This window comes from Necator americanus, chromosome V (genome assembly GCF_031761385.1).
Source record: "Necator americanus strain Aroian chromosome V, whole genome shotgun sequence".
In the NCBI taxonomy this organism is placed as follows: Eukaryota; Metazoa; Nematoda; class Chromadorea; order Rhabditida; family Ancylostomatidae; genus Necator; species Necator americanus.
Window position 1 is genome coordinate 22783028 of NC_087375.1, and position 22959 is coordinate 22805986.

The window sequence follows — 22959 nt, forward strand, 5'->3', positions numbered from 1 at the left end:
GTAATTGCATATGTCGTCATTTGAACTAATAATGCTGAGTGCTAGCCTTTCGCATATATTGGCAAGAAGCGCATCACAAGTAAGTTGAAATTATTAACTACAGATTACCAGATGTCAGATCAATACAATATATGTGGCTGCCAATTTTTCGGGATAATACTGCCCAGTCAACGTGAGTTGCAACGGCAATGTGAGCTGTGACTGAGTGAGTTCAAATGTTCACTGCCGAGCGGTCTATTATCTCATGGTCGGCTGACAACGCGCTTTTTTCGCTAAAAGCTAATAATGAATTGAAAATTGTCAGTTTTAGTAGGCGTCAAACAAAGGAAATATTGATTACCAATGCTTCGCCTTATTAAAAACACAGATCACTACGATCCGAATGCGTATAAAATGATCGGAGATTGATTTGCTCACCACAAACAGGACAAATGTTCTCGTCCTCTTTAGTAAGTTATTTTAGTTCTTACCAAAATGTAAAGCTTTCTGCTCATGGTTTTTTAATGCGCAACATAATAAATTCAGATACTCGTCGCGATCCTCACTGGTGGCGTTGCTGCCACAGGTCAGTCCGATATCCTTAGTAGTTGTTATATTTCGCGCAGAAGCCCGAAATCATTCCTAACACGAGCGAAGCGATAGTGGTGAATGAAAAGTAATGAACCTGAAACGTGTTTTGGCGCAAATTCGACTAGATCTCTTTTTGCAACATTTTCCATTTTTCGAAAAACGTAAGTTTAAGAACAAATAATTGACCGGCAAAATAATTCAGCCAACTACAATTCTTAAAATATATGTGCTTTTGTGTCGCGAGCCCAACATAGGAACTGATGTTCGAACAACGAAACTGATACTTGAACCTCAACATAGAATACTCTTTCAAGAATATTAAAAAGTATTGATGTTGAAATATTACTTAAATTAATTTAATAAATATCGCTTCTAATGCCATTTCAATGTGCCCCTTCTGTGAGCCTCACCGCCATGTTTGTTTTCAGAGTTTCAATGCTGGGATTTGCATTCGACAGACGAAATAAGGGCTAAATACCGTAACTTTATCAACAACCATAGATCAACTATTGCATCAGGAACGGCAACAGGCAAAGATAGTGCTAAACTCCCCCAGGGAAAGAATATCTATAGATTGGTGAGCTTCCCTTTGTAATCCTAAAATTACATCTGCGCCATCGCAGCCAAGTTTTAAGAATTAGGCCTGATTCCAGCACCTTTTTCGTCGTTATATTTAAGGTCTTAAAGCAATAACGACAAAAGTTCTTTTAAGATACATATTTATTTACTTTTAAGATACGTAGTAAGTAATACAAAAGTTCGAACGTGAATCTTCTTCTTCTTCTTCTTCTTCTTCTTCCTAGCGTTTGTCCCGCGTTGTTGCAGGGTCCGCTTTTCTGCTTCTTGTCTTCCATTTGGTTCTATCCATTGCATCAGCCGTACACAAACGTGCATCTATCATATCCAGCTTCACACGGTCTAACCAGCGAATCTTTGGCCTCCCACGCGGCCTCACTCCTGAAACGTCGAGCTTCAGAGCGGTTTTGGCAACAGAATCTTCCTCCCGCCGCAATACGTGACCAAACCATCTCAGTCGCGCCTCCTTCATCTTCTCAGTTATCGGGACGACACCGAAGATGGAGCGCACAGTGTCGTTGGATACTTTCTCTTTTAGCGTCACACCTATCGTCCACCTCAACATCCGCATCTCCATAGCGTGCAGCACTCTTTCCAAGGCTTTCGTTGTCGGCCAGCACTCGCATCCGTAAAGGGCAACAGGACGCACAACCATCCTGTAGATCTTCGACTTCAGTCGAACAGGGACTTTCTTGTCGCACAGTACCCCTGATGCCATTTTTCATTTCATCCATGCAGCATTAACACGTGCTCGACCTTCTTGATCAATGTCGCCTGTGAAAGTCACTTTGGATCCAAGGTACTTGAAGCAGTTCACCTTGTTTAATTCGGTGCCATCAACACGAATTGAACCATACTCTATCCTTGGTCCGCACTCCATGTACTCAGTTTTTGATGTGTTGAGGCGCAATCCATATTGCTGCAGCTGATCCCTCCAAGACTGCACTTGTTTCTGAAGATCATCTCGAGACTCCGGCGCGAGCATGACATCGTCGGCAAAGAGTGTAGTCCACGGATGCTGCTTCTGGATTTCCTTCGTTATCGTGTCCATGCACAGTATGAACAGCAGAGGTGAGAGGGATGAACCCTGATGAACCCCTACTCGTACAGGGAATGGCCTGCTTGTTCCAACAGCACATGGTACAACGCTGGTAGGCTTCGCATAAAGCAGCTTCGTCCACCTCACATATTGTTCTGGTACTCTATGCGACCTCATGGACATCCATAACAGCTCATGTGGGACACGGTCGAAAGCTTTCTCGAGATCGAGAAAAGCAAGATGCACACTGCGGTTCTTCTCTCGATGTTTCTCCAGGAGGATTCGGACAGCATGGATAGCATCTATAGTGCTGCAGTCCTTCACAAAACCGCACTGGTTGAGTGAAACGCTAACAATTTTCCTCAGACGAGCTTCCAGGACACGCTCAAAAATCTTCATCGTATGGCAGAGCAGTCGTATAGGCCTGTACGAGGTGCAGTCAGCAATGTCTCCTTTCCCTTTTCAGACAGGCACGGTCACGGAAGTTTGCCAAACGTCTGGAGTCCGTCCTTCTGCAACGATCTTGTTAAATAGAGTTGCGAGCCACACGGACCCTTGATCTCCTAGCAGCTTCCAGACATCAGTAGGTACGTCATCAGGACCGGTTGCCTTGTTCGACTTCATTTTTGCGAGGGCAGCATTGACTTCGACGGCAGTAATTGGTAGAACAGGACCCTCGACGCTGGGAGCAGATGGGATGGGAGGATGACAGAACTCTTCGTTACACAAGTGATTGTAGTACTCTCGCCACCTCTCCAGGATCTGACCAGAGCGGCGCAGAACGGCTCCATCAGCTCCCTTAACGATCTTGGTGTGCTCCAAAGTCATGATATATAATAACGAAAGAACGTGTGTGTGTGTGTGTGTGTGTGTATGTGTGTATGTGTGTATGTGTGTATGTGTGTATATGTGTGTGTATGTGTGTATGTGTGTATGTGTGTATATGTGTGTGTATGTGTGTATGTGTGTATGTGTGTGTATGTGTGTATGTGTGTATGTGTGTATATGTGTGTGTATGTGTGTATGTGTGTATGTGTGTATGTGTGTGTATGTGTGTATGTGTGTATGTGTGTATGTGTGTGTATGTGTGTGTATGTGTGTGTGTGTATGTGTGTGTGTGTGTGTGTGTGTGTGTGTGTGTGTGTGTGTGTGTGTGTGTGTGTGTGTGTGTGTGATAGCTATAAAATCAGTTGCGACGGGTCCCGCGACGTCGGATTGGTGCGCCGGCGCTAGATAGCTATAATGTGGGTTGCGACGGGTTCCGCGGAGTCTTGTTGGTACGCCGACTCCAGACAGCTATATTATGGGTTGGGGGTGTCCACCATATATGGGGTGCGACGGGTCCCGCGGTGTCGGATTGGGGTGCCGGCGCCAGATAGCTATAATGTGGGTTGCGACGGGTTCCGCGGAGTCTTGTTGGTACGCCGACTCCAGACAGCTATATTATGGGTTGCGACGGGTTCCGCGGAGTCTTGTTGGTACGCCGACTCCAGACAGCTATATTATGGGGTGCGACGGGTCCCGCGGTGTCGGATTGGGGTGCCGGCGCCAGATAGCTATAATGTGGGTTGCGACGGGTTCCGCGGAGTCTTGTTGGTGCCGACAGACACTATATTATGGGTGGACGGGTCCGGCGGTGTCGATTGCCGGCGCCAATACTATAATGTGGGTTGCGACGGGTTCGGGAGTGTTGGTGCGACAGATAGCTATATTTGGGAGGTGGTTTGGCAGATATAATTTGGACGGTTGGGAGTGGGTGGTTCTTTTTGATTTTTGTCCCTGACATATTATGGGTGCGACGGGTCCCGCGGTGTCGGTTGGGTGCCGGCGCCAGATAGCTATAATGTGGTTGCGACGGGTTCCGCGGAGTCTTGTTGGTACGCCGACCAGACAGCTATAATATGGGATGCGACGGGTCCCGAGTGTCGGATTGTGCCGGCGCAGATAGCTAAATGTGGGTTGCGACGGGTTCGCGGAGTCTTGACGCGACTAGAAGCTATATTATGTGCACGGTGGGTTTGGTCGCGAGTAGTTTGAGGCGCGGAGTTGTTGGTCGACAGACAGCTATTTTGGTGCACGTTTGTGTAGCTATTGTGTGCGGTTCGCGGAGTTGGCGCAGACTATATTGGGTGGACGGGTGCGTGTGTTGGGAGATACTATAATTGGTTCACGGTTGTTTTACTTTGGGCGGGTCGCGTGTGTGTCGCGAATACTTTGTTGCGACGTTGCGGAGTGTACGCGACAGACACTATATTTGCACGGGTCGCGTGTGATTGGTGCGGGAATACATAATTGGGTTGGACGGGTTCCGCTGTGGAGCCGACTAGACACATAATGGTCCCGTGTGTGGGGGCCGGCAACTTTTGTTTTCCTATTGGTTGGACGGGTTCCGCGGAGTTGTCTACGCGACTAGAGCTATATTGTGCGACGGGTCGCGGTGTCGGATTGGGTGCGAGATAGCATATGTGGGTTGCGACGGGTTGCGGAGTTTGTGGTCGCGCTAGACAGCTATATTTGGGGTGGACGGGTCGGCGGTGTGTGGGCCGGCGAGATAGCTATTGTGTTGGGGGTTGCGGAGTGTGCCGACTAGACAGCTATATTATGGGGTGCGACGGGTCCCGCGGTGTCGGATTGGGGTGCCGGCGCCAGATAGCTATAATGTGGGTTGCGACGGGTTCCGCGGAGTCTTGTTGGTACGCCGACTCCAGACAGCTATATTATGGGGTGCGACGGGTCCCGCGGTGTCGGATTGGGGTGCCGGCGCCAGATAGCTATAATGTGGGTTGCGACGGGTTCCGCGGAGTCTTGTTGGTACGCCGACTCCAGACAGCTATATTATGGGGTGCGAGGTGGGGGGGGGCATTGGTTGCGACGGGTTCCGCGGAGTCTTGTTGGTACGCCGACTCCAGACAGCTATATTATGGGGTGCGACGGGTCCCGCGGTGTCGGATTGGGGTGCCGGCGCCAGATAGCTATAATGTGGGTTGCGACGGGTTCCGCGGAGTCTTGTTGGTACGCCGACTCCAGACAGCTATAATATGGGATGCGACGGGTCCCGCAGTGTCGGATTGGGGTGCCGGCGCCAGATAGCTATAATTTGGGTTGCGACGGGTCCATTGGCGTCGGATTGGTGCGCAATAACTTCCTGTGCATGACGCAAAAAATAGATGGTTGCAGCTGTTTCATAGCCGTGGCCACGGGCGCTTTGCTTTTCACCTTCATGACTCCTCCGCGTGCCTTTTTCCTTCTTCGTTCGCCTCATGTTTGTAGCATGCCGTTCTCAGAAAGTGGAAACACGCATGCAAACGACTGCTTAAATAGTAGCAATATGTTTTTGTGATCTGACGTTATCTTTATCAGTAGGATGATGTCTTTCACGTCATTTCATGCCAAAACATCGTTCTTTGATAACTGTTTATAGAAAACAAAGGAATTCCTATATTTCGCGTGATGCTTTCATATTTTGTCTATAATATTTTGATTAATAGTGTTTGAAGCTGAAGTTCGAATGTTCTCCAAGTGTAGAACTGACGCGTTTAGAAAGAAGACCATGAAATATTCCACTTTTAGTTATAATATAAAAAAGGAAGAAAGATTGTTGGAGATAAACAAGTCCAATTTCATAGGACTAATAACACTAATATTAATTTTCGTTGATTAGTGAAGGCGAGCGAAGCAAACAACACAGAAAGTCTGAAGTCCGGCTTTAGCCGGACGATCAGACTGGTTTAAAATAAACCTATTTCCTCAGAAGAAAAAGTAATTCGATCTACCCTTTACGTTTTAGGACTGGGACTGTATGCTTGAACAAGAAGCGCAGAAAGTTGTTGACAAATGCGACGCAACTGCCTCCGGCCCCGCAGAGGTATCGATGGTTATTGGGAAGTAAGTGACACTTCCACACCCTTTCCTCCGATGTCACTGCAGCACTCACTTTTTGCTTCTACTTGCAGTAACAAAATCTTTCAAAAGAAAATCTTTCAGGCTCCCAGTCAAAACTTGTAATCCAGTAACACTGATAAAAAAACAAGTTGACGCGTGGTGGAATACCGTAAAAAACGCGGCTGTGGACAGCACCAACCCCACTTACAGCGATTCGAAGCTTCATGATTTTGCAGTGGTACGTTCTGCTTATGCTGTTGATGTTCTTCCTTTGTGGTCCACTGAAAACCAATTGAAAAGAGCGTTTCAGCTGGCCTACGGAAGTGCTGTAAAACTTGGTTGCGCTCAGAAGAACTGTAACGGTGAACTCGTCATGGCATGTATGCTCTATCCTAAGTACGTCGGCTTTTGTTTGAAAAAAATTATTTGCATGTCAGAATTGAAAATATTGTTAGTCTCTCCACCTCAAATTTGTTTGTGCACGTATTCATAGGCGCAGTCAAAGAGTGTGATCATTAAAAAGTATGCCGCTCGTTTTCAAAATAAAAAAGTAGGTTCAAGGATCTTAGAAAAAAAGAGAGGTTTGAGCGATTTAAACGCTCGTTTACTTATACTATACTCTCCATATGTAGTTGGAAGTATAATTTCATAATTTTTACTTAAAAGCGACTCAAATGAAGATAAGTTTTGTTTAGAGGTCCAGAAGATGGACAACCAATTTATGAAGTGGGAGGTGGATGTACAAAGCTGGATCCTAACGATGTCTCAAGTTATGTCCCATGCTCAACGTACCAAAGTTCCACATGTGCGACTGGAACGAAGCTATGTGTTGCTGGATACATCGATCCTAACCGATCAACTACGACAGCAGCAGCAACGACTGTTGCTACCACAACCAAAACTGAAGCTGCTACCACAACCAAAACTGAAGCTGCTACCACAACCACAGCTGGAACTACTGCAGGAGGAGTAGGTAGGTTTAAAATTGTACCATCCCTTTTCTTTTACATCCAGACACCTCTGGTCAAGTGCAAAAGATTTCTATCTATGCAAAACACGTGTTGAAGTTGGGCATGTTCCTACCGCTACGAATTCAATAGTGTATACATTTCGGATTCTTGTCTTCATTCTCCAGAGTTAATCTAACCGTTTGAGAGAAACGGGATTGGTTCCAGCAACATATGCTCAGATGAGCGAATGGTTGTAGCTGCCAGACGAGCGCGACGTAAACAAAATGCTACCGTTAAGACCTGCAAATCATTTCTACTACGTGATTCCAATTACACGTAGTGTACATACTCTTTTTGTGTTATGGGAATTGAGATATTTATCTGTGGTGAGAAAGGAATCAGTTATTAATGAATAGCAAGACGTACAAAGTCAAATTTTGCCCACGTAGGTATCAAGACAGTTTGTCAAGCCTGAAATTATTCTGCTCCTCAGAAAACAACTTTGGAAACTAAGCTCGTGTGAGCCTAAGACGTCTTCGAGTGACGTAGAACTTGGCTTACCGCATTTATTCCTTATGTCGCAATCTCCCGTTTTATTATTAAGGAGAATTTTGTTTCGTCATCGTATCAGGGTGCAAGCCAGCAACGGTTTTTATTGTTAGAATATATGTGAATGGAGCAGCATATGCTGAGTTAACCGACCTTCAACGTAAGTCGAGGGTCTGCTGTTTTTTGAGGAATAATCCAGTTAATTCTCTCTGTTCCAAAAGCGAGCTATGCTATTTCTTTCATGTAAAAAAATGCCAGGTGAAGCACAAATTTGTGACCACTTATCCTACTACAAAATCAACTAGTTCCTTCTCGGCAGTGACACACCGAAGGAGTTCAATTTTAGATTTAGATTTTTTTAATTTCATTCTTGACTTCTTTTTCAATTCTTTTTTTACTGCTCACAACAGAATGTCTTTCATTGCTATCACTTCTGTCATACTGGACTTTTCAGCGTCGACAATTTGTACGGATCAGGCTAACTGGGTAATGTCGACAGACGCTGTTAGAAACAAATTCGTAGATTCGCATAATGAATACCGGTAGGTGAAAGTCCTTATATTTTCTGAGCTGATTTCTTGTTCTTATTTCTCAATCCTGCACACAAACGTGGTGCAAATTTTTCTGGAAAGTGATAGTATTAGCAATTTTTGTCGTTTTCATTTATCTTCGAATTTCTTTAGAAGTGTTTGAAATTTCCAGCTCCATTTTTGCCAAAGGTCAAGGAGTAATGTCAGGTGGTGTAACTGCACGTCCGTGTTCGCAGATGAAAAAAATGGTATCGTATTATTTGTAAACTTCGCAAGATTATAACCTATGCATGAGATTAGATTGTAAGAAATGTTCTTCAGAAATACGATTGCGCATCGGAGAAAATTGCATACAATGCTGCTTGCAGCGCCACCACCGGTTATGTCGAAAACCGCAACTCGTTCCAGGATCCAAATAAAGACCCTGTTCAGGCGGCTATGCAGGTCCAGTTTTTGTAATTTCTTCCTCATACACGACTTGCACCAAATGCACAGGAATGTATAAAATAGCTACTGATTTTCAGCAATTTATTATAGGACTTGGTAAAGTTTAATCATTGTCGAAGGCTATGTCAGAATTGATAAATATTTGAAGGAATCGCCAACTTGTTTCATATTTTTCAAATGAATTGAAGAGAGTTGACGATTCTGTCTTAGGCCGTTCGAAGATGGTACAATGAAAAACAAACAGGCAGCTTGCTGCAACAGACAGGGCAAACAAACACGTATGCCGAAAATCTTGGCATACCAAGATTTGCAAAGGTGGGTGCTTCGCTTTCAAGTACGGATCCATAATACCGGTTTTGGTATATCTGTCCGTAACGAGGATCATATCAGAACTTTTAGGTTGTTTGGGACACTCATGCTACCGTAGGGTGCGCTGTTAAGCCGTGTGGTGGCAAGCTAAACGTGGTATGCGTCTATAATCCGAGGTAACCGATGAGTCAGCAGCTGAAGGTTCCACTAGTCGATAATGTAAAAGAAATATTTCAGTAATTTCGGTGTTGGTAAGCAAATCTACAAGATGGGTCCTACCTGCAACCGTTGCACTGGCAGTTGTGACAGCGCTATGGGACTCTGCCTTTAGAATTGGACTCTGTAATAAAAGCGATACTGTAAGAACAAAAATCGCGGATAAAAAGCATTCAAAAAGATTTGTTTTTTTTTTGTTGCAATGAAATTACAATTATTTCAATAGCTCAACGTAAACGTCGCAGCTTACAGTTGATTCCTTTAAGTTAGTTCCCACTTGAGGGAATAAGTAAACTTCACGTGTTGAAGTAGCACACAGGGTGGAAGCTATGACGAGTCAAATCAAAAGTCAAATCAAGGTGTGTTAAGGAATCTCTATCCCAACTAGTTCTCAACTTTAACTGCTTTGAAAAAAGGAACACATCACTGAGAATGCAACTATAGGAATAAATCAAAGTAAAGTTCAGATCTTAGTTAGTGCATCCGAAAAGATTTGTTCAGATTTTAGGCGGCTTCCGATAATACCGAATTTTGCTAGGAACAATCTAGTTTGGAGTAAAGTCCTGCCATTAGGTAGGAGCAATCTTTTTGAATGAACACAGCTCAGTAGTAAAAAAATAGAACTAATATACAATACTGGTCGAGCACGGTTTTCAACTTGTCGATAATGTAAGTGAAGCAATTGCTGAAATTGTTTACTGTCTTGACTACAGCTACATATGGACGCCCTCAACAGAGCCTGAAACTGAGAATACTTTTGACATCCTCCCGAGGGCTTTGTTATCCAGAACAAATCATCTTACCACAAGAGATCATATCTCAATCCGACAAGAAAAAACAACCGAATAACCATATATTTACCGCAGTAGCCGAGTCGCCATGCCATGCGATTGAGTTGCGAGCATTAATAGAGATACGACCCCATGTGAGCCTGTAGATCAAAACCTGCGCAGTTTCATACAGGGCCAGATCCTTGATTTCTGCTATGCATTTTTCTTTTCCATTCATTTTCGGACTTCGGGATGTCTCTTAATCTTCTGCGAAGTACAACTTCGAGTTTGTATGATATGGTTGTGACAGCTGTACTAATACCAACGTTTTTTTTTAATGACATTTTTTGCGACAAGCTTTGAGAAAAGTCCCTGCGTTCTAGTTTTACATTAAAAGTGGATGTTTTATCATGCAAACACAGGGCGGTCGTACGGTTTCTAAATACTGCTCGACACGGCAAGTAACATTTTAAATAAACCAGTGCGGCGTCAGTGCAGACGTCTTCTTTGACGAATGGGCATGTTACGTAGTAAAGTCAGGCAGGTTCAATCGCAGATTCTACTGTAAAATAACTGATTCTTGACGTTCCTGGGAAGTACTTTATGAACTTTCACTTGTTTCTCAAAACGGCGCATTGAAAATGTTGGCCGAAACCAACTAGTTAAATCATCTGATGTGAACAATAAGCACGCAGTAAAGTTTTTTGAGTTACTCAGCATGTGCCTTTTCAGAGTGCGGTAAAACCAATTTGCGCTGTGATTCACCATCCAAACATTGGAATTCGCACTAAATATCGTGATATATATGCATATATTTCGAGATAAATATATATGATCTGCTCGTGTGCAAAACATGTCATCTCTTCAGACACGTCTCAAGTGACTGGTTTGTTAGTTCTGCAGAGGTGATCAGAAAGTAAAAGAGCTATTGTGTTGCTTCAAGTACATTATTGCGAAGGTATAAAGTCGTCCCAAAGCCGAACCTCAACGTTTTTAAAGGATATTCATCTTTTGTCAATAAAGCAATTGTTATCGGTCTTTTTTTTTTGTGGCATAATATGGAATAATTTCGCCTATCACAAGTGTATGCTTCTAATACACTTCTGATAGGTGAATCTTAGGTCTAATTTTTAGTAGATTCTTCAGAGATTTTGAGTAGCATGAGCCAGCTTTGTGGATTGAAATCCACTCCATACTTTTAATATCAGCAAAAATGTCAGCAAAAATAAATAAATCTGTTTGTGCAGTGCAAATGAAATGGTATTGTTGAGCTCTGTAGATCAGTCATACCTTACACTTACGCTACATGAATATGCGGTTTTTAGCTCCATTCTGAAAGTGTAAAGATGTCTGAGACGTGATTGTAACCGACTAGAACTGCCAGTGTCCCTTTCGAGTTTCTGCGAATTTAAATTTGTCTACATGCTTCGAAGCTTCAAATAACACAATAAACATCGAATGAGCCTACTTGCATGTCTAATCTTAACTATGTGCTTGTTTGCCGAGAATACTCGCAGATGCGAAAGGCAAGATATGCAAACTTCAACATTAAGTTAATCTAGTATGGAATAACAGAAGACTCGCCCTATATGCAAAATCCTGCCCCATGTTTCCTTCGTTGCGAATTTGCAGCCAGCTGCAAGCTTCTCCACTTCTGATTACTGCCGTGCTTGTCACTGCTTCAAGTCAGAAATTCCATGCGCGCGCGTTTTCTCCCCGCGGTGGTGCGATGCTATAGGCAGCCTATCTTTCAACCCGTTTTGAAGGAAGAAATAAAAAGATCCATGGGATTTGAACAGCAACAGGATTCTTACAACGAGGGTTACCATTTCTTAGTCTGCACCCAGATTCAGTTCAGTCATCTTTGTTTGCAAATTGACTTCATTCTTGTTTTTGTCCAGATTCTGATAATCTCGAAAATCGATGATTAGTTTGCGACTTGGAAAGGATGCATTACCATAACTGAGGTTAACAATGATCCGACGCACAAATGCCATGTCGAGCGTGCAGGGAATCTAAGCATAGATGTAATTCAAATTAAGAATTGTGCGTCGGTTGATGCATTAATCCGACAAACATACAACAATATCGTCGCCCACAAAGATCTATGAGGGAGCGACCGACAAAAGAGGTCCTAGCAGCTCCTCTCGCATCACTTTGATCACCTTGACTCCCGTTGATCTTCGAACTGGTCGAGCTAGCGCCAGTAATTCTTCCATTTGTCCCGATCGCGTGCCAGAGTAGCCCAGTGGTTCCTCCTTTCGCGTGGGACACGAAGAGCATCACATTTTTCTTTGAAGGACTTCGTGAAGAAATTTGACCATCGGGTCGGTGGTCTTCCTGTAGTGTGCTTAATATCGCGGAGAACCCAGTCGCTCACGGCTCTTGTCCAACGGTTGTCATTAAAGCGCATCAATTGTCCGGCCCACCTTATTTTACTTTCCTTGGCAAACGCGGCGGCGTCTCTAATCTTCGATCACTGACGTAGGAGAGAACTTCGAATCCCGTCCCTCACTTGCGCGAAACAGGATACTCCTACCATCACTTCAATTGCGCGTTCAATGACGCTCACCGCGCTTTCTTCCTGCTTGCGAAATGCCCAGGTTTCCGAAGCATAGGTCAAAGCGGGAAGTACGGTGGTGTTGAAGAGGTGGGCACGGAGCCGGGTGTTCCTGGTCTTCTTCACTACATCCTCGATGCTCTTGTACGCTCCCCAAGCCGCTCGTCTCCTCCTGCCCAGCTCGGGGGTCAGGTCGTTCATCATGTTCTGTTCCCGACCCAGATAAACGTAGCTGGTGCATTCGGATACGTTCGTTCCGTTGAGCGTGAATGGGGCATCCGAAACCCATCCATTCCGCATGATCATCGTCTTTTGCAGATTCAGCTGAAGACCGATGCATCCACATGTTTCGTCGAATTCGGTCAGCATTCGTTCCGCTTGGCTGATGCTAGGTGTTATCAGTACGATGTCATCAGCAAAGCGCAAATGGTGTAGCTGCCGACCATCAACCTTCACTCCCATGTCGTCCCATTCCAACTTTCGCATTGCGTTCTCGAGGGTGGCTGTGAATATTTTAGGTGAAATTGTATCACCCTGTCGGACTCCCCTCTTCACGTCAATGATGACATTCCTGTAGAATGGGGAAATTCCGATCGTGAAGTTGTTGTACAATTTTCGAAGCACCTTTATGTACTGAGTAGGGACGCCTTGGTTGTCCAAGGCTTCCATGACCGCTTCGGTCTCAACTGAGTCGAAGGTCTTTTTCAAGTCGATGAAGGTGAGACAGAGCGGCATCTTGTACTGTCGTGATACCTCTATGAGTTTCGAAACAGTGTGAATGTGGTCAATCGTGCTGAATCCTTTTCGAAACCCTGCTTACTCGCATGGCTGTCCTTCATCCAGGACTTTTTCAATCCTATTAAGGACCACTCTTGTAAAGAGCTTGTAGATGACGAACAGTAAGCAGATTGGACGATGGTTGCCGATGTCATGTGGATCTCCCTTTTTATACAACAACACGGTCTTGCTGGTTTTCCACTGTTTAGGAACCTTGCATTCCGACAGAAAACGTGTAAAGAGCCTCGCCAGGGTGTTGGTGAGTAATGGCAGAAGGCTCTTCAGGTGTTCTGGTCTTATTCTGTCGGGACTGGGTACCCTGCGATTTCTTACCGGCATGATAGCATATCGCATTTCGGACGGGAGAACCTCTAGAATGACTTGCCCGTCTTCCCTCAGATGGTGAGGAGGAAAGTGGACATGGCTGTCGAAGAGATCAGAGTAGAAGTCGTAGATGATTTTCTCCATCCCCCTTCTTGATGCAATGGCTGTTCCCTTTGGGTTCCGGAGAGCAGTCATCCTCGTCTTGCGACTGGCGAAGTCTTGACGGGCATAGTGGATGTTTTTCCCCGCCTCTGCAGCTTCAGCCAGCACTTCTGCCCTTCTCTCTTTAAGGTCTTCCTTTATCGCCTCTCTGCAAAGCCTTGCGAGCTCGGACGTGAGTTTTTGGTTCCCTGCGGCTCGTGCTGCTCCACGCTGGCGTATCAGCTCAAGCGTTTCAAGAGACAGGCGTCTCTTGGTGGTTTTAAAACTCTCAGCCTTCTTCGCGTAGTCGTGAAGGTGTTCAACAAGCCGGTCATATTCCTCGTCGATGTTGTCCACTGCGGAATCTTCCCAAAAGCCGGCTAGCGTAGCGAAGAGATCCCAGTTGATGGTAGTCCTGGGATTTCTCTCTCTGAACTTGGCGGCTTTCTCTTCTCTCCTTGTGAAGGAAAATTCTTCTCGGAGGAGGCGATGGTCCGATCCCGTTTAGAACTTCGGTACAACAGCGACGTCCGTCAAGCAGAACCTTTTATTGACGATGATGTGGTCTATTTCATTACGGTGCCCTCCACCGGGTGACTCCCACGTCCAGCGTAGAGAGGAAGGCTTCTGGAATTGCGAGTTCCCATGGATGGTCTTAGTCGTCATGATGAACTCGGAGAGCCTCTCCCCTTGGTCATTCCATTGTAGGTCGTGGGTCCCGATGTGAAGTTCCTCCGGCGTTCTTCTTGGGCCAACTTTGGCGTTGAAATCGCCTCTTATGACCTTGTAGAAGGCATGATCTTCTCGGTAGAACTTCTTCAGGTCTATATAGAAAGCTTCGACTTCTTCTTCTTCGTAGTTTGATGTTGGAGCGTAAACGACGAAGATAGTCAAAGCTGGTGTTGGGCCACATCTTCTCATCCGCAGACGTCCGATTCGGGTCGTAAGTTGTTCAAAAGAGTCGATGTTCTTTGCCATACTCGTGTTGACGAGGACGCCAACTCCACCAACACCTCTACTGTCGCATGTTCCTAAGGACAGTTCTTCTCCAGTCTCATATACGGCGTTGAGAGGGTGACGTCGTCTCCTTTCGGTCAGTTCGATGACGTCGTACTTGATCTTCTTGGCTTGCATCATCAGATCTTCGATGGCCACTTCCGATGCAATCGTACGTGCGTTATAAGTACAGATCGCCATCCTAGTCCTTTTCCATTTCGGTAGCCTACATGACTCCTGCAACCCCGTCCCACCTGGCGCTACCGTACCAGGCTTTAGTCCGGAATCAGGAGACTGTTTTCTATTACTGTGTTTTGCTTAAAATTTTAAAACCCATGGACAGGTTGCAAGCCTCTAGTCCCATGAGTTTCTGGGAGAACTTCCGGAGTGGACATGTGGAGCTTATTTGTTGGAAGCGACTCCAAACCTCCTCCCTTGCACCTCCCTTGCACTTGATTGCAGGCTTTTGGCCGGACCGACGTGCGGGATACAAGGATGTCATGAGTCAGTCCTCAGCTCAGCAGAAACAGGAAGTCCATCCCCTGAATCCACCTGCGTCTCTGGGGAAGCACAAGGTCGCTTTTGGTCTGCGATTAGCCCCCTATCCGCCACCCGGGGACGCGCCACGTAGCCTCGCGAATGACCGGCTGTGATCCCTCTAGTGAGGGAGATCCGTGGAGGTAGCAACTTCCATTCGACTACTTAAGAGCGATTACTCAGAAACAAGGATTCTAGCTTTTAGCATTAAAGATTAGTCGAACTGAATTGAAGATAATCGATCACATCTCTAGCATTGGCGTGGATGAGCCGTCTGACATGTGTGGTAGAGTTTAGTTCTATGCAAAGTGGGTTCGAAATTTAATGTCTCGACTTTGAATTCCATTCTCCTTCACTGCAAAAGAGCACTCAGGCACCAATTCCAAGACTTGCTTCATTCCGATCCAATCTTTTTCCATTTGCGACGTGAAATTTTTCTGCTCAATTCCACTCATGAATAGACTACTAGTACTTTAGCATTAATTGCGATAAAACAATCGATAAACAGTTTCTACAGTAGAGTCAAAACGACTTGAAGCACGGTGCAGTTGCGTAAGCGTTTGCACTCGAAGCGATGCGGTGGAGCGAGTGTAGTCAGGATCGGGTGAGGACCCATGCTGTCACTGTTTCATTGTGGATTGCGCGTTTGCCCACCTCGATTCCAACCGCTCTCTCCACCGCGCGACCTCGAGCGCAATCGTTTATGCAACTGCACGGTGCTTCATGTCGTTTTGATCCGACTATACTCTCCTCCTGAACACACTGAGAAATTAGTATACATGCCTAACCTTAACTGTGTACTTGCAATTTTCAGTATCTCTATAATATTAAAATCTCATTTTCACTTTATTTTCCTTGCTAGCATCATCAAATTCCACCGTAATTACTGTAGTTCTTTCTTTTTTTTTTTTTTGATAGCTTTATGCCATGTGCGCTCTCATTCTGCTTTTATGTAGACTTTTACTAGATGAAGTTGGACAAATGGAGTGATTCTCGAATTTGCTCAACAGGATGAGTGCTCCGGAATGAAGTAGGTCAAAGTGAATAAAAGTAAAGAAGGAGCATTTGTTCAAGTAGACTCACCATCTGGTGAAACCCATTTGGTGCCGAAAATATGCCAATTGGAAAATCGCTTCAGTAAAAAAAACCACAAGCTGCGCTTTCTTTGGAAAAAAAGTCTAAAGCATTCGCAATAAGGAATAAACTGCACGGCGTTGATCAATCCCTATGGGGATGCGCCTACGCGTTCTACTTCACCTCAAACTTCGTTTGAGGATTATGAACGCGCGTGCAGCCTTAAAGTGACCTGCGGAGGATAGCCAATATGCCACGTCAGTGTTTCTATCCACCAAGGCAAGTTTGGTACCAATTTATCGACCCCGGAGGGAAGAAGGGCTTGCTTTGCAATCCGCTCCACCTCCAGTGAACATTAAAGGCAGCATACCACGAATCTGAGGTGGTGCGGATTTCATGTGGAGTATTCGTATACGGGACAGTAGATTATGGAGAGGGGTGTGGTTCCGTCCATTTCTTCCTGTTGTCGTAAAAAAACGGCCCGAAAGATGCGGTGCCGTACACGGCCTGCGCACTCCAATCGAACTCCTTGTAGAAAATAGTGCGCCGGAACGCTCGAATCCGTACCTTCCGGGCCGTTTTCTACGGCAATTAGGAAGAAATGAACGGAATTACCCTCCTCCCATAATCCACTATCCCGTATACGAATACTCCACCTGAAATCCGCACCACTTCAGATTCGTGGTATGCTGAATTTAAATAACGCACGAACTATAACGACACATGTGTTATAGTCGGGTCCAAACGACATGAAGCGTGAACAGCAGTTGGAACCATGACAACCAATTCGCAATCCAACCGAGAAAGGACCATCACAAAGTGCGGCGACGGATGGTGCTAGCAAGGGTTCCACCATGATCCTAACCGCTGCGCTCCACCGAAGCGCCTCGGACGAAGCCGTGCACGCAGTTGCACCGTGCTTCATGTCGTTTTGACCCTACTTTTTGTCTCTCTGCAGTGCTATCCTTTTTCTGCACAGCTTTGTACCTGCACTGCCTAATGAAGAATGGTCACTTGCATCCTTTTTGTTGGGTATGTAACAGTACTGGATTTGAACTTCCAACTGGTAATTTCTGTTGCTTCTCTTGAATATCTATTCTCTCAAATATCTATTCTAGCCGCACAAATGTCTGTTGAAGAAATATTGAGTAGTCGTTGTGGTCAAGCTATGTGCGTGATGGAAAAGATGGTGAAAGATTATTTTATCATAAGAAGCGCTCTCTGAGTAGCGGTCAATAAAATATTCTTTACTAGGCAGCTCTGCAAATATAACAAACAAACAAATTGTCTACTGTAGAACCCATAGAGTTCTTTCCCAAAACTTGTCCTGTTTCTTCTTTCCCATCATGCCTCCTTAATCGCGATGGTTGCCTATTCCCTGCCGCACGCAAGGGTGATTGTGCAGCAAAATCACATGGAGTAATTTTTCTTTCACCTCTACATACTGCTTCCATAGAGATTTCGTTAAACATATACTTTGCCGTCGCAACTTTCGCTTGAGACAACATGGGTTTTAATTCTTTATTTATTTTATGAATATTAAAAATCCCCCTAGAATCAATCTATCTGCGATGCGCCAACGCGTTTTACTGCAGTTCGTAATCGTTGAGGTTTTGGAACACGTGTTGGCGTATGGAGTGACTTACGGAGGCCGGTCGATGTATCAAGACAGTGTTTTTGTACAACTTATCAACCCGAAGCGACTAGAGCGCTACACCCATCCCATGGTTCTATTTTAAGAAAACCAAACAATGGTCGGATTAGATGTCTCTCCCTACAGTTTTTTTTAGCAATTACTCGAAAAGAAAACTTTATTGAAATTATTAGTTGATCACTACAAAAACTAAATATTAAAGGAACTGTTTAATTTCTTTGGTGTTTAAAGTTATGGATTTGGATAATTTTTCGTAGACAGAAGAAGAGATGTGCTTAATCTTCAACGGAAAACGCAAGCAGCTTCTGGAAAAAATGATTATAAAAAGCAAGCGTCAACTACCTTACCACACTACACAGTTAGGAATAACATGTGTAAACTGAAGACCACTGAAGATCTTGTCGCTGAAGTCTCACTTCGAAGATAGCACATGTAAAAGATGCTCACCTTCGAAGGACCTTCATGAACAAATGATATGCAAGAGCTTGCTTCGTGCATGGTGGCGGCGTAATCTTCGTAGCGGACTTTATCAAAGAAAACCATTCCAGCCTGAAGCACTCCCCAAATATCTGTAAGCTGAGAACTTCTACATCTCATATCTTGAGTATTGTTTCCTTCTAGCACCATTTACTAAGTTATCAATATGCCTGTCAGCCAACGATGACTTTTTACCTAAGTTTGCCCCACACGTCCTTTTTTCTTCACACTCTTTCTCAACAGCTCATTTTGAACCAAATGTTTGTCCCAGATTATAGAGGAGAAAGACACGAGCACGAAAACCCATCGTGCACATCCGCGTGTGAAGTGTTTCTCATTGTTCTCCAATCCGGTAAATATTGTGTTAATGGCAGCTTATTTCAGTTTGCTAGCAGTTCAGTTCACCTCTATGTTAATGTTTATGCACGCCTCTCATGTTATTTCTGGTCTGTACTCATCCCACCGTTCCTCACTGCAATATTCATACAACAGATTTTTTTTTGTCAAAGCATACTCTTTTCAAAAAGCTCGTTTGGGCAATCGTAGGCGTGTAAGTGATACCGTACCCCTCTTGGATCTGCTGGTTCAACCCACAGCGTTGCTGGACCTCGAATGTAAAGGTCCTTATCGAGAGCTTTTCGCGGAGCCACTAAAGTAATTTGAGTCCAGCACCTAAATAGTCATCCATCTGCAACAGATCTGAAATGCATTAAGATCTCAAGCTTTATCAAGTAGAAGTATAGGGAACTGCACTTGAATTGATGAATATTTCTGTTCCTTTTTTATTCTCTTCAATTAAATAATCAATAATTATAATTAATAATTGCAACAATTTCAAACCCCGGTAGAGAGAGTTACGTTGTTGGTGTTTTCTTTGAATGAAAAAGTAACAAACATCGGGATCAAAGTCGATATTTAGAAAGTGGGCTTTACGAGCAAAAAATAAGTTAATGGTTAGACGCATTGGATGATAGCGATATACCCACCCAACAATCCCTACCCGTCCTTCAGGAACAGTTAGTTTCTCCGTGTTTAACAAAGATTTCCCACTGCTTGAAAATGTGCTCCAGAAACTCTCTGTGGTGATGTCTCTTTGCCTAAAAAAACAAAAAAAACCAAAGAGTTACAAAACTGAACAAAAATATATGTAGATCACATATGTGGGATGGTTTTGGTACTTGTGAATATGTCTCAGTTCTGTGATCAATCTCTCAGCTTGCACTTCATTGTTGATGATTCTGTAAATCGCTGGCTCCAGTTTTATAAGCTCTCCAATAACCTTCTCGCTGATTTCAATTATTTCGCAGTACGTTGATGTCTCATATCTAAAATATGAAGTTACAGCTTTTCATGAACCTAACTAATGCCCTTGAATAGTTGCAACATTCGGTTACAGTGTGCTGTTAAGCGTTCGAGGAACTGAGAAGGACGCATGTTTAGCAACAATGTGAACGTCTAAGTAACAAGGGACATCAGTCTTTTTCCTGTGGCTCCTGCTTCGTTCGCCTTCACTGATAAGTAGGAATTAAAAACAGTGGCATTTTTTGTGAAGTTAAATTTGTATTTTCGCTAATGATGGTTTCTTCGTTCTTTCCTTAGAGATTTAAGCATTGACGAGAATATTTCATTATTTTCCTCCTAAATAAGTCAGTACTACATTTCGAGAGTATTAGAACTTGATTTCAAACCTGGTATTTACAGCCTCTGATGCAGCCACAACGCTGAAGCATCATTCCGAGAATGAGTTTTACTCCTCTTTTACCTAATTAGTTACCAGAGAGAAAGTGATCTGTTAACATGAAATGAGGTGAACATTATCATGATATGGTACTGATAAAAATAAGTTCCACTTCACAAAAAAAAGTTACCTTCTATATAAGCAGTTGTTTGCACGCGTGTTTCCGATTTCTGAGAAAAGGATGCCATCCGTTCGACGCCGTTTAACCATCCCACCTCATTTTACCGCCTTGCTGCGCGAGCACACCTATATAACGCTGGTGGACCCAACTCACTGCTTTCTACTTTCTGGAATTTCGTTACGCACGTACGTGTCAGAATAAGTGCATTATTATATAGCATGATATTTGGCTTTACAAGTTCAATAAAGACAACAAAGCAACAGGATGTGAGGGAAGTATTGATGCAAAACATGGAATCGGACCATAGGCATAAACCACTGTGCAGGATAATTGGGAAAATTCCGCTTAGGAAACTGTAATTTAGAAGACGGCTCTCATTCCGGAAGGTCTACGCACCTCGACGAGGACGTAGTGGAACAAAGGTCATTAGAAGCTGTTGACGGATTTTCAGAGAAGATAGGGTTTTGGTTTTCTAACCATCCCCCGAAACTTTTATGCTGTCGATAAAATTACCAAGTTGGATCAGTGCACTCCTTACCAACTTTCCGAAACCAATAACTAGCACAGAGTGTATGTTTTCCTTGCTGTAATATCTCAGAGATGAAGTTACGTATGGTTTTTCTATTGAATTGCTACGATTTCAACGATTTGGTACAGTTTGAGCTTCTAAGCTCAAATGAAATGACAATAAGGGAGATATGTTGTGCGTTCATGCGTACTTAAACGTCCGTACTTAAACTAGAATGAAGTAACTATCTTTAGGTCCATGAAAGGGACTCGTGCATCGAGACTAGACAGAAATTCATGGTATGAAAAACTTACAAAGGTTCAAGAAGACTGAATGGGGAACGCTTCCTTCTCAAACGTGTTCGCAGGGCATTGGCAGTCGCATCATAATATCGCAGTCTACGAAATAGCAGTAGGGAAGAGACTGATGCGAGAACACCGGTTAAGAACTACTTTTCGTCACGAACAAGTGAATTTTGAAATAGGGGCATGGAAAGTCCATCATAAGGATGGTAAGATTCATAGAAAATGAATGGAATACACCTGAACTGGCGTGTTTCTTCATAATGTGCAAAATTAAAGTAGATGCAAAATACCGCGTTATGTCATGACACAATAGCTGCGAAATATCGTCCATCTTAAGTGTTTTTTTTGCCGGCTCAACCACAAAAGAGAACTGTTCCACTGTCAGATCTGGGTAATGCATTCCCACTCTGACATGCATCTGTAGGCAACAAATTCTTGGAAATAGTGCGTTAGAAACACTAAACTTAAAATTACGAGGCCAGTGTTCGGGTTCAATACATAAGTAGCAGAATCCCGCATCTACAGATTAGGGAATAATCTACTGAATGTCATGATCTTGATCATGCTATATAATAATGGGCCTTGTATGTCACGTATGTTTGAAACGAAACGAAATGAAATTCCGGAATGAGGTGCAATGGGTCTCATGGCATCGAAGTGGTGTACCGTGGTGCAGTAATATCGCAATAACTTCGTGTGCATGTGCGAAAAGGTAGGTGCAACCTTCTCATGGCTGTGGCCACTGATCGTATTGCGTTTCACCTCTGTAACTTCTCAGCGTCTCTATTTCCAAGCACATTTTCATCAGGTTGGTACAATGCCTTCTTCAGAAAGTGAAAACACGCATGTACGCGGCTGCTTAAATAGCAGCAACATTTTTCATGATCTGAAACATTATCTTTATCACTATGGTGATGTCTTTTCGGCAACTTTATGTTAGGATATCATTCTGTGATCACTGTTGGGGGAAAAAAGGAGGAAAACCCATACCTAAGGTAACGGTTTCGAATTGTGCCTACATTATATAGGTATCGATGGAGTGTTTGAAGCTGAAGTTTAAATATTCTCCAAATCTAGAACTGCCACGTTTAGAAAGAAAACTATGGAATCTTTCGCATAATTTCATTTTAAAAAAGAAAGCGTTGTATAAAAGCAGTCCGTCAGCAAGCGATGATGAAGTGAGTTGAAAATCAGGCCGTGTGAAGATTTACACTGAATCTGAATGACGATGACGAAAAGCTTAGTTTTACCAAACAGTTAAGAAACGAACGAGGCGAGTGCAGCGCAGTTAGTAAGAAGTCGGCTGCGAATGACGGTCGACGGTTCGAAACCGCTGAATTGGCACACTGACTTTCTCTCTTTCCTTCATGTACTATGAGACTGAACATTGAACATTGAAGCCTTGAATGATTATGCGTTGAAGTCGAACACGTAGCCGGATCCCCATGGTATTGATCAACACCGTGCACTTTATTATTATTTTATTCCAGCAACTTTCACATTATTTAATCAACCATCAACTTTATCAAAGATGTCAAAGGTAGCCTGAGCGAATGAACTCAATACTCACCTTCTTTTTGGCCACATGAGCGGCAGCTGTTTGCCTTTCCATCGATGCTTCAAAATGTTTCTCTCACCAATTAACTCTCCCTGACCTAAGTGTGATTCGTGGTGGCGCCTTGCTTGATTGGAGACCCATTCAGTGACTCTATTACAAAGTAGAATTAGTTATTCGGATTAAATCATGCAAAATACTGATCATTTTCACTTGCATATTCCCTTTGCCAAAAACCACATCGTCCTTCCATCAGTATGAATATAGGTCCCACTGTTGAGTTTGTAGACATGAAAAGTTACTACGTAGAAAAGTTTCATTATGCAGAGAATTTGAATTGCAGTAGCTAGAAGT

The 22959-nt window shown here is 43.9% G+C and overlaps 8 protein-coding genes across 12 annotated transcripts; 1 reads left to right on the forward strand and 7 right to left on the reverse strand.

Moving 5' to 3' along the window:
• Positions 1-431: 431 nt before the first annotated feature.
• RB195_014895 (uncharacterized protein) lies at positions 432-9183 on the forward strand (the record flags this gene model as incomplete). 3 transcript variants are annotated; one of them, XM_064205349.1, is made up of 13 exons in its annotated part: positions 432-449; positions 526-565; positions 999-1147; positions 5973-6070; positions 6170-6305; positions 6378-6463; positions 6763-7040; positions 8021-8108; positions 8269-8344; positions 8418-8540; positions 8754-8858; positions 8943-9028; positions 9090-9183. In XM_064205349.1, the coding sequence occupies 13 exons, from the start codon at positions 432-434 to the stop codon at positions 9181-9183; spliced, it is 1377 nt and encodes a 458-aa protein (XP_064061228.1). The 3 variants fall into 3 exon arrangements, with proteins under 3 accessions (XP_064061228.1, XP_064061229.1, XP_064061233.1); XM_064205348.1 differs by lacking the exons at positions 432-449; positions 526-565; positions 999-1147 and adding an exon at positions 4138-4197; XM_064205347.1 differs by lacking the exons at positions 5973-6070; positions 6170-6305; positions 6378-6463; ... (5 more) ...; positions 8943-9028; positions 9090-9183 and adding an exon at positions 1306-1320.
• RB195_014896 (uncharacterized protein) lies at positions 1370-1801 on the reverse strand (the record flags this gene model as incomplete). Its single annotated transcript, XM_064205350.1, has 1 exon — positions 1370-1801. The coding sequence occupies one exon, from the start codon at positions 1799-1801 to the stop codon at positions 1370-1372; it is 432 nt and encodes a 143-aa protein (XP_064061230.1).
• RB195_014897 (uncharacterized protein) lies at positions 1868-2584 on the reverse strand (the record flags this gene model as incomplete). The annotated part of the gene is made up of 1 exon (XM_064205351.1): positions 1868-2584. One exon carries the CDS (start codon positions 2582-2584, stop codon positions 1868-1870), a length of 717 nt encoding a protein of 238 aa, XP_064061231.1.
• On the reverse strand, positions 2648-3013 carry RB195_014898 (uncharacterized protein; the record flags this gene model as incomplete). The annotated part of the gene is made up of 1 exon (XM_064205352.1): positions 2648-3013. One exon carries the CDS (start codon positions 3011-3013, stop codon positions 2648-2650), a length of 366 nt encoding a protein of 121 aa, XP_064061232.1.
• Positions 9184-12314: 3131 nt separating the features above from the next.
• RB195_014899 (uncharacterized protein) lies at positions 12315-13133 on the reverse strand (the record flags this gene model as incomplete). The annotated part of the gene is made up of 1 exon (XM_064205353.1): positions 12315-13133. The coding sequence occupies one exon, from the start codon at positions 13131-13133 to the stop codon at positions 12315-12317; it is 819 nt and encodes a 272-aa protein (XP_064061234.1).
• Positions 13134-13214: 81 nt separating this feature from the next.
• On the reverse strand, positions 13215-13694 carry RB195_014900 (uncharacterized protein; the record flags this gene model as incomplete). Its single annotated transcript, XM_064205354.1, has 1 exon — positions 13215-13694. The coding sequence occupies one exon, from the start codon at positions 13692-13694 to the stop codon at positions 13215-13217; it is 480 nt and encodes a 159-aa protein (XP_064061237.1).
• RB195_014901 (uncharacterized protein) lies at positions 13215-14837 on the reverse strand (the record flags this gene model as incomplete). Of its 2 annotated transcripts, none has more annotated exons than XM_064205355.1 (2): positions 13215-14070; positions 14185-14837. In XM_064205355.1, 2 exons carry the CDS (start codon positions 14835-14837, stop codon positions 13215-13217), a joined length of 1509 nt encoding a protein of 502 aa, XP_064061235.1. The 2 variants fall into 2 exon arrangements, with proteins under 2 accessions (XP_064061235.1, XP_064061236.1); XM_064205356.1 differs by having other exon boundaries at positions 13215-14097.
• Positions 14838-18176: 3339 nt separating this feature from the next.
• On the reverse strand, positions 18177-22925 carry RB195_014902 (uncharacterized protein; the record flags this gene model as incomplete). 2 transcript variants are annotated; one of them, XM_064205357.1, is made up of 7 exons in its annotated part: positions 18177-18206; positions 18349-18450; positions 18945-19050; positions 19365-19475; positions 19557-19703; positions 22621-22758; positions 22819-22925. In XM_064205357.1, the coding sequence occupies 7 exons, from the start codon at positions 22923-22925 to the stop codon at positions 18177-18179; spliced, it is 741 nt and encodes a 246-aa protein (XP_064061238.1). The 2 variants fall into 2 exon arrangements, with proteins under 2 accessions (XP_064061238.1, XP_064061239.1); XM_064205358.1 differs by having other exon boundaries at positions 22819-22847.
• Between the last annotated feature and the right edge of the window lie 34 nt (positions 22926-22959).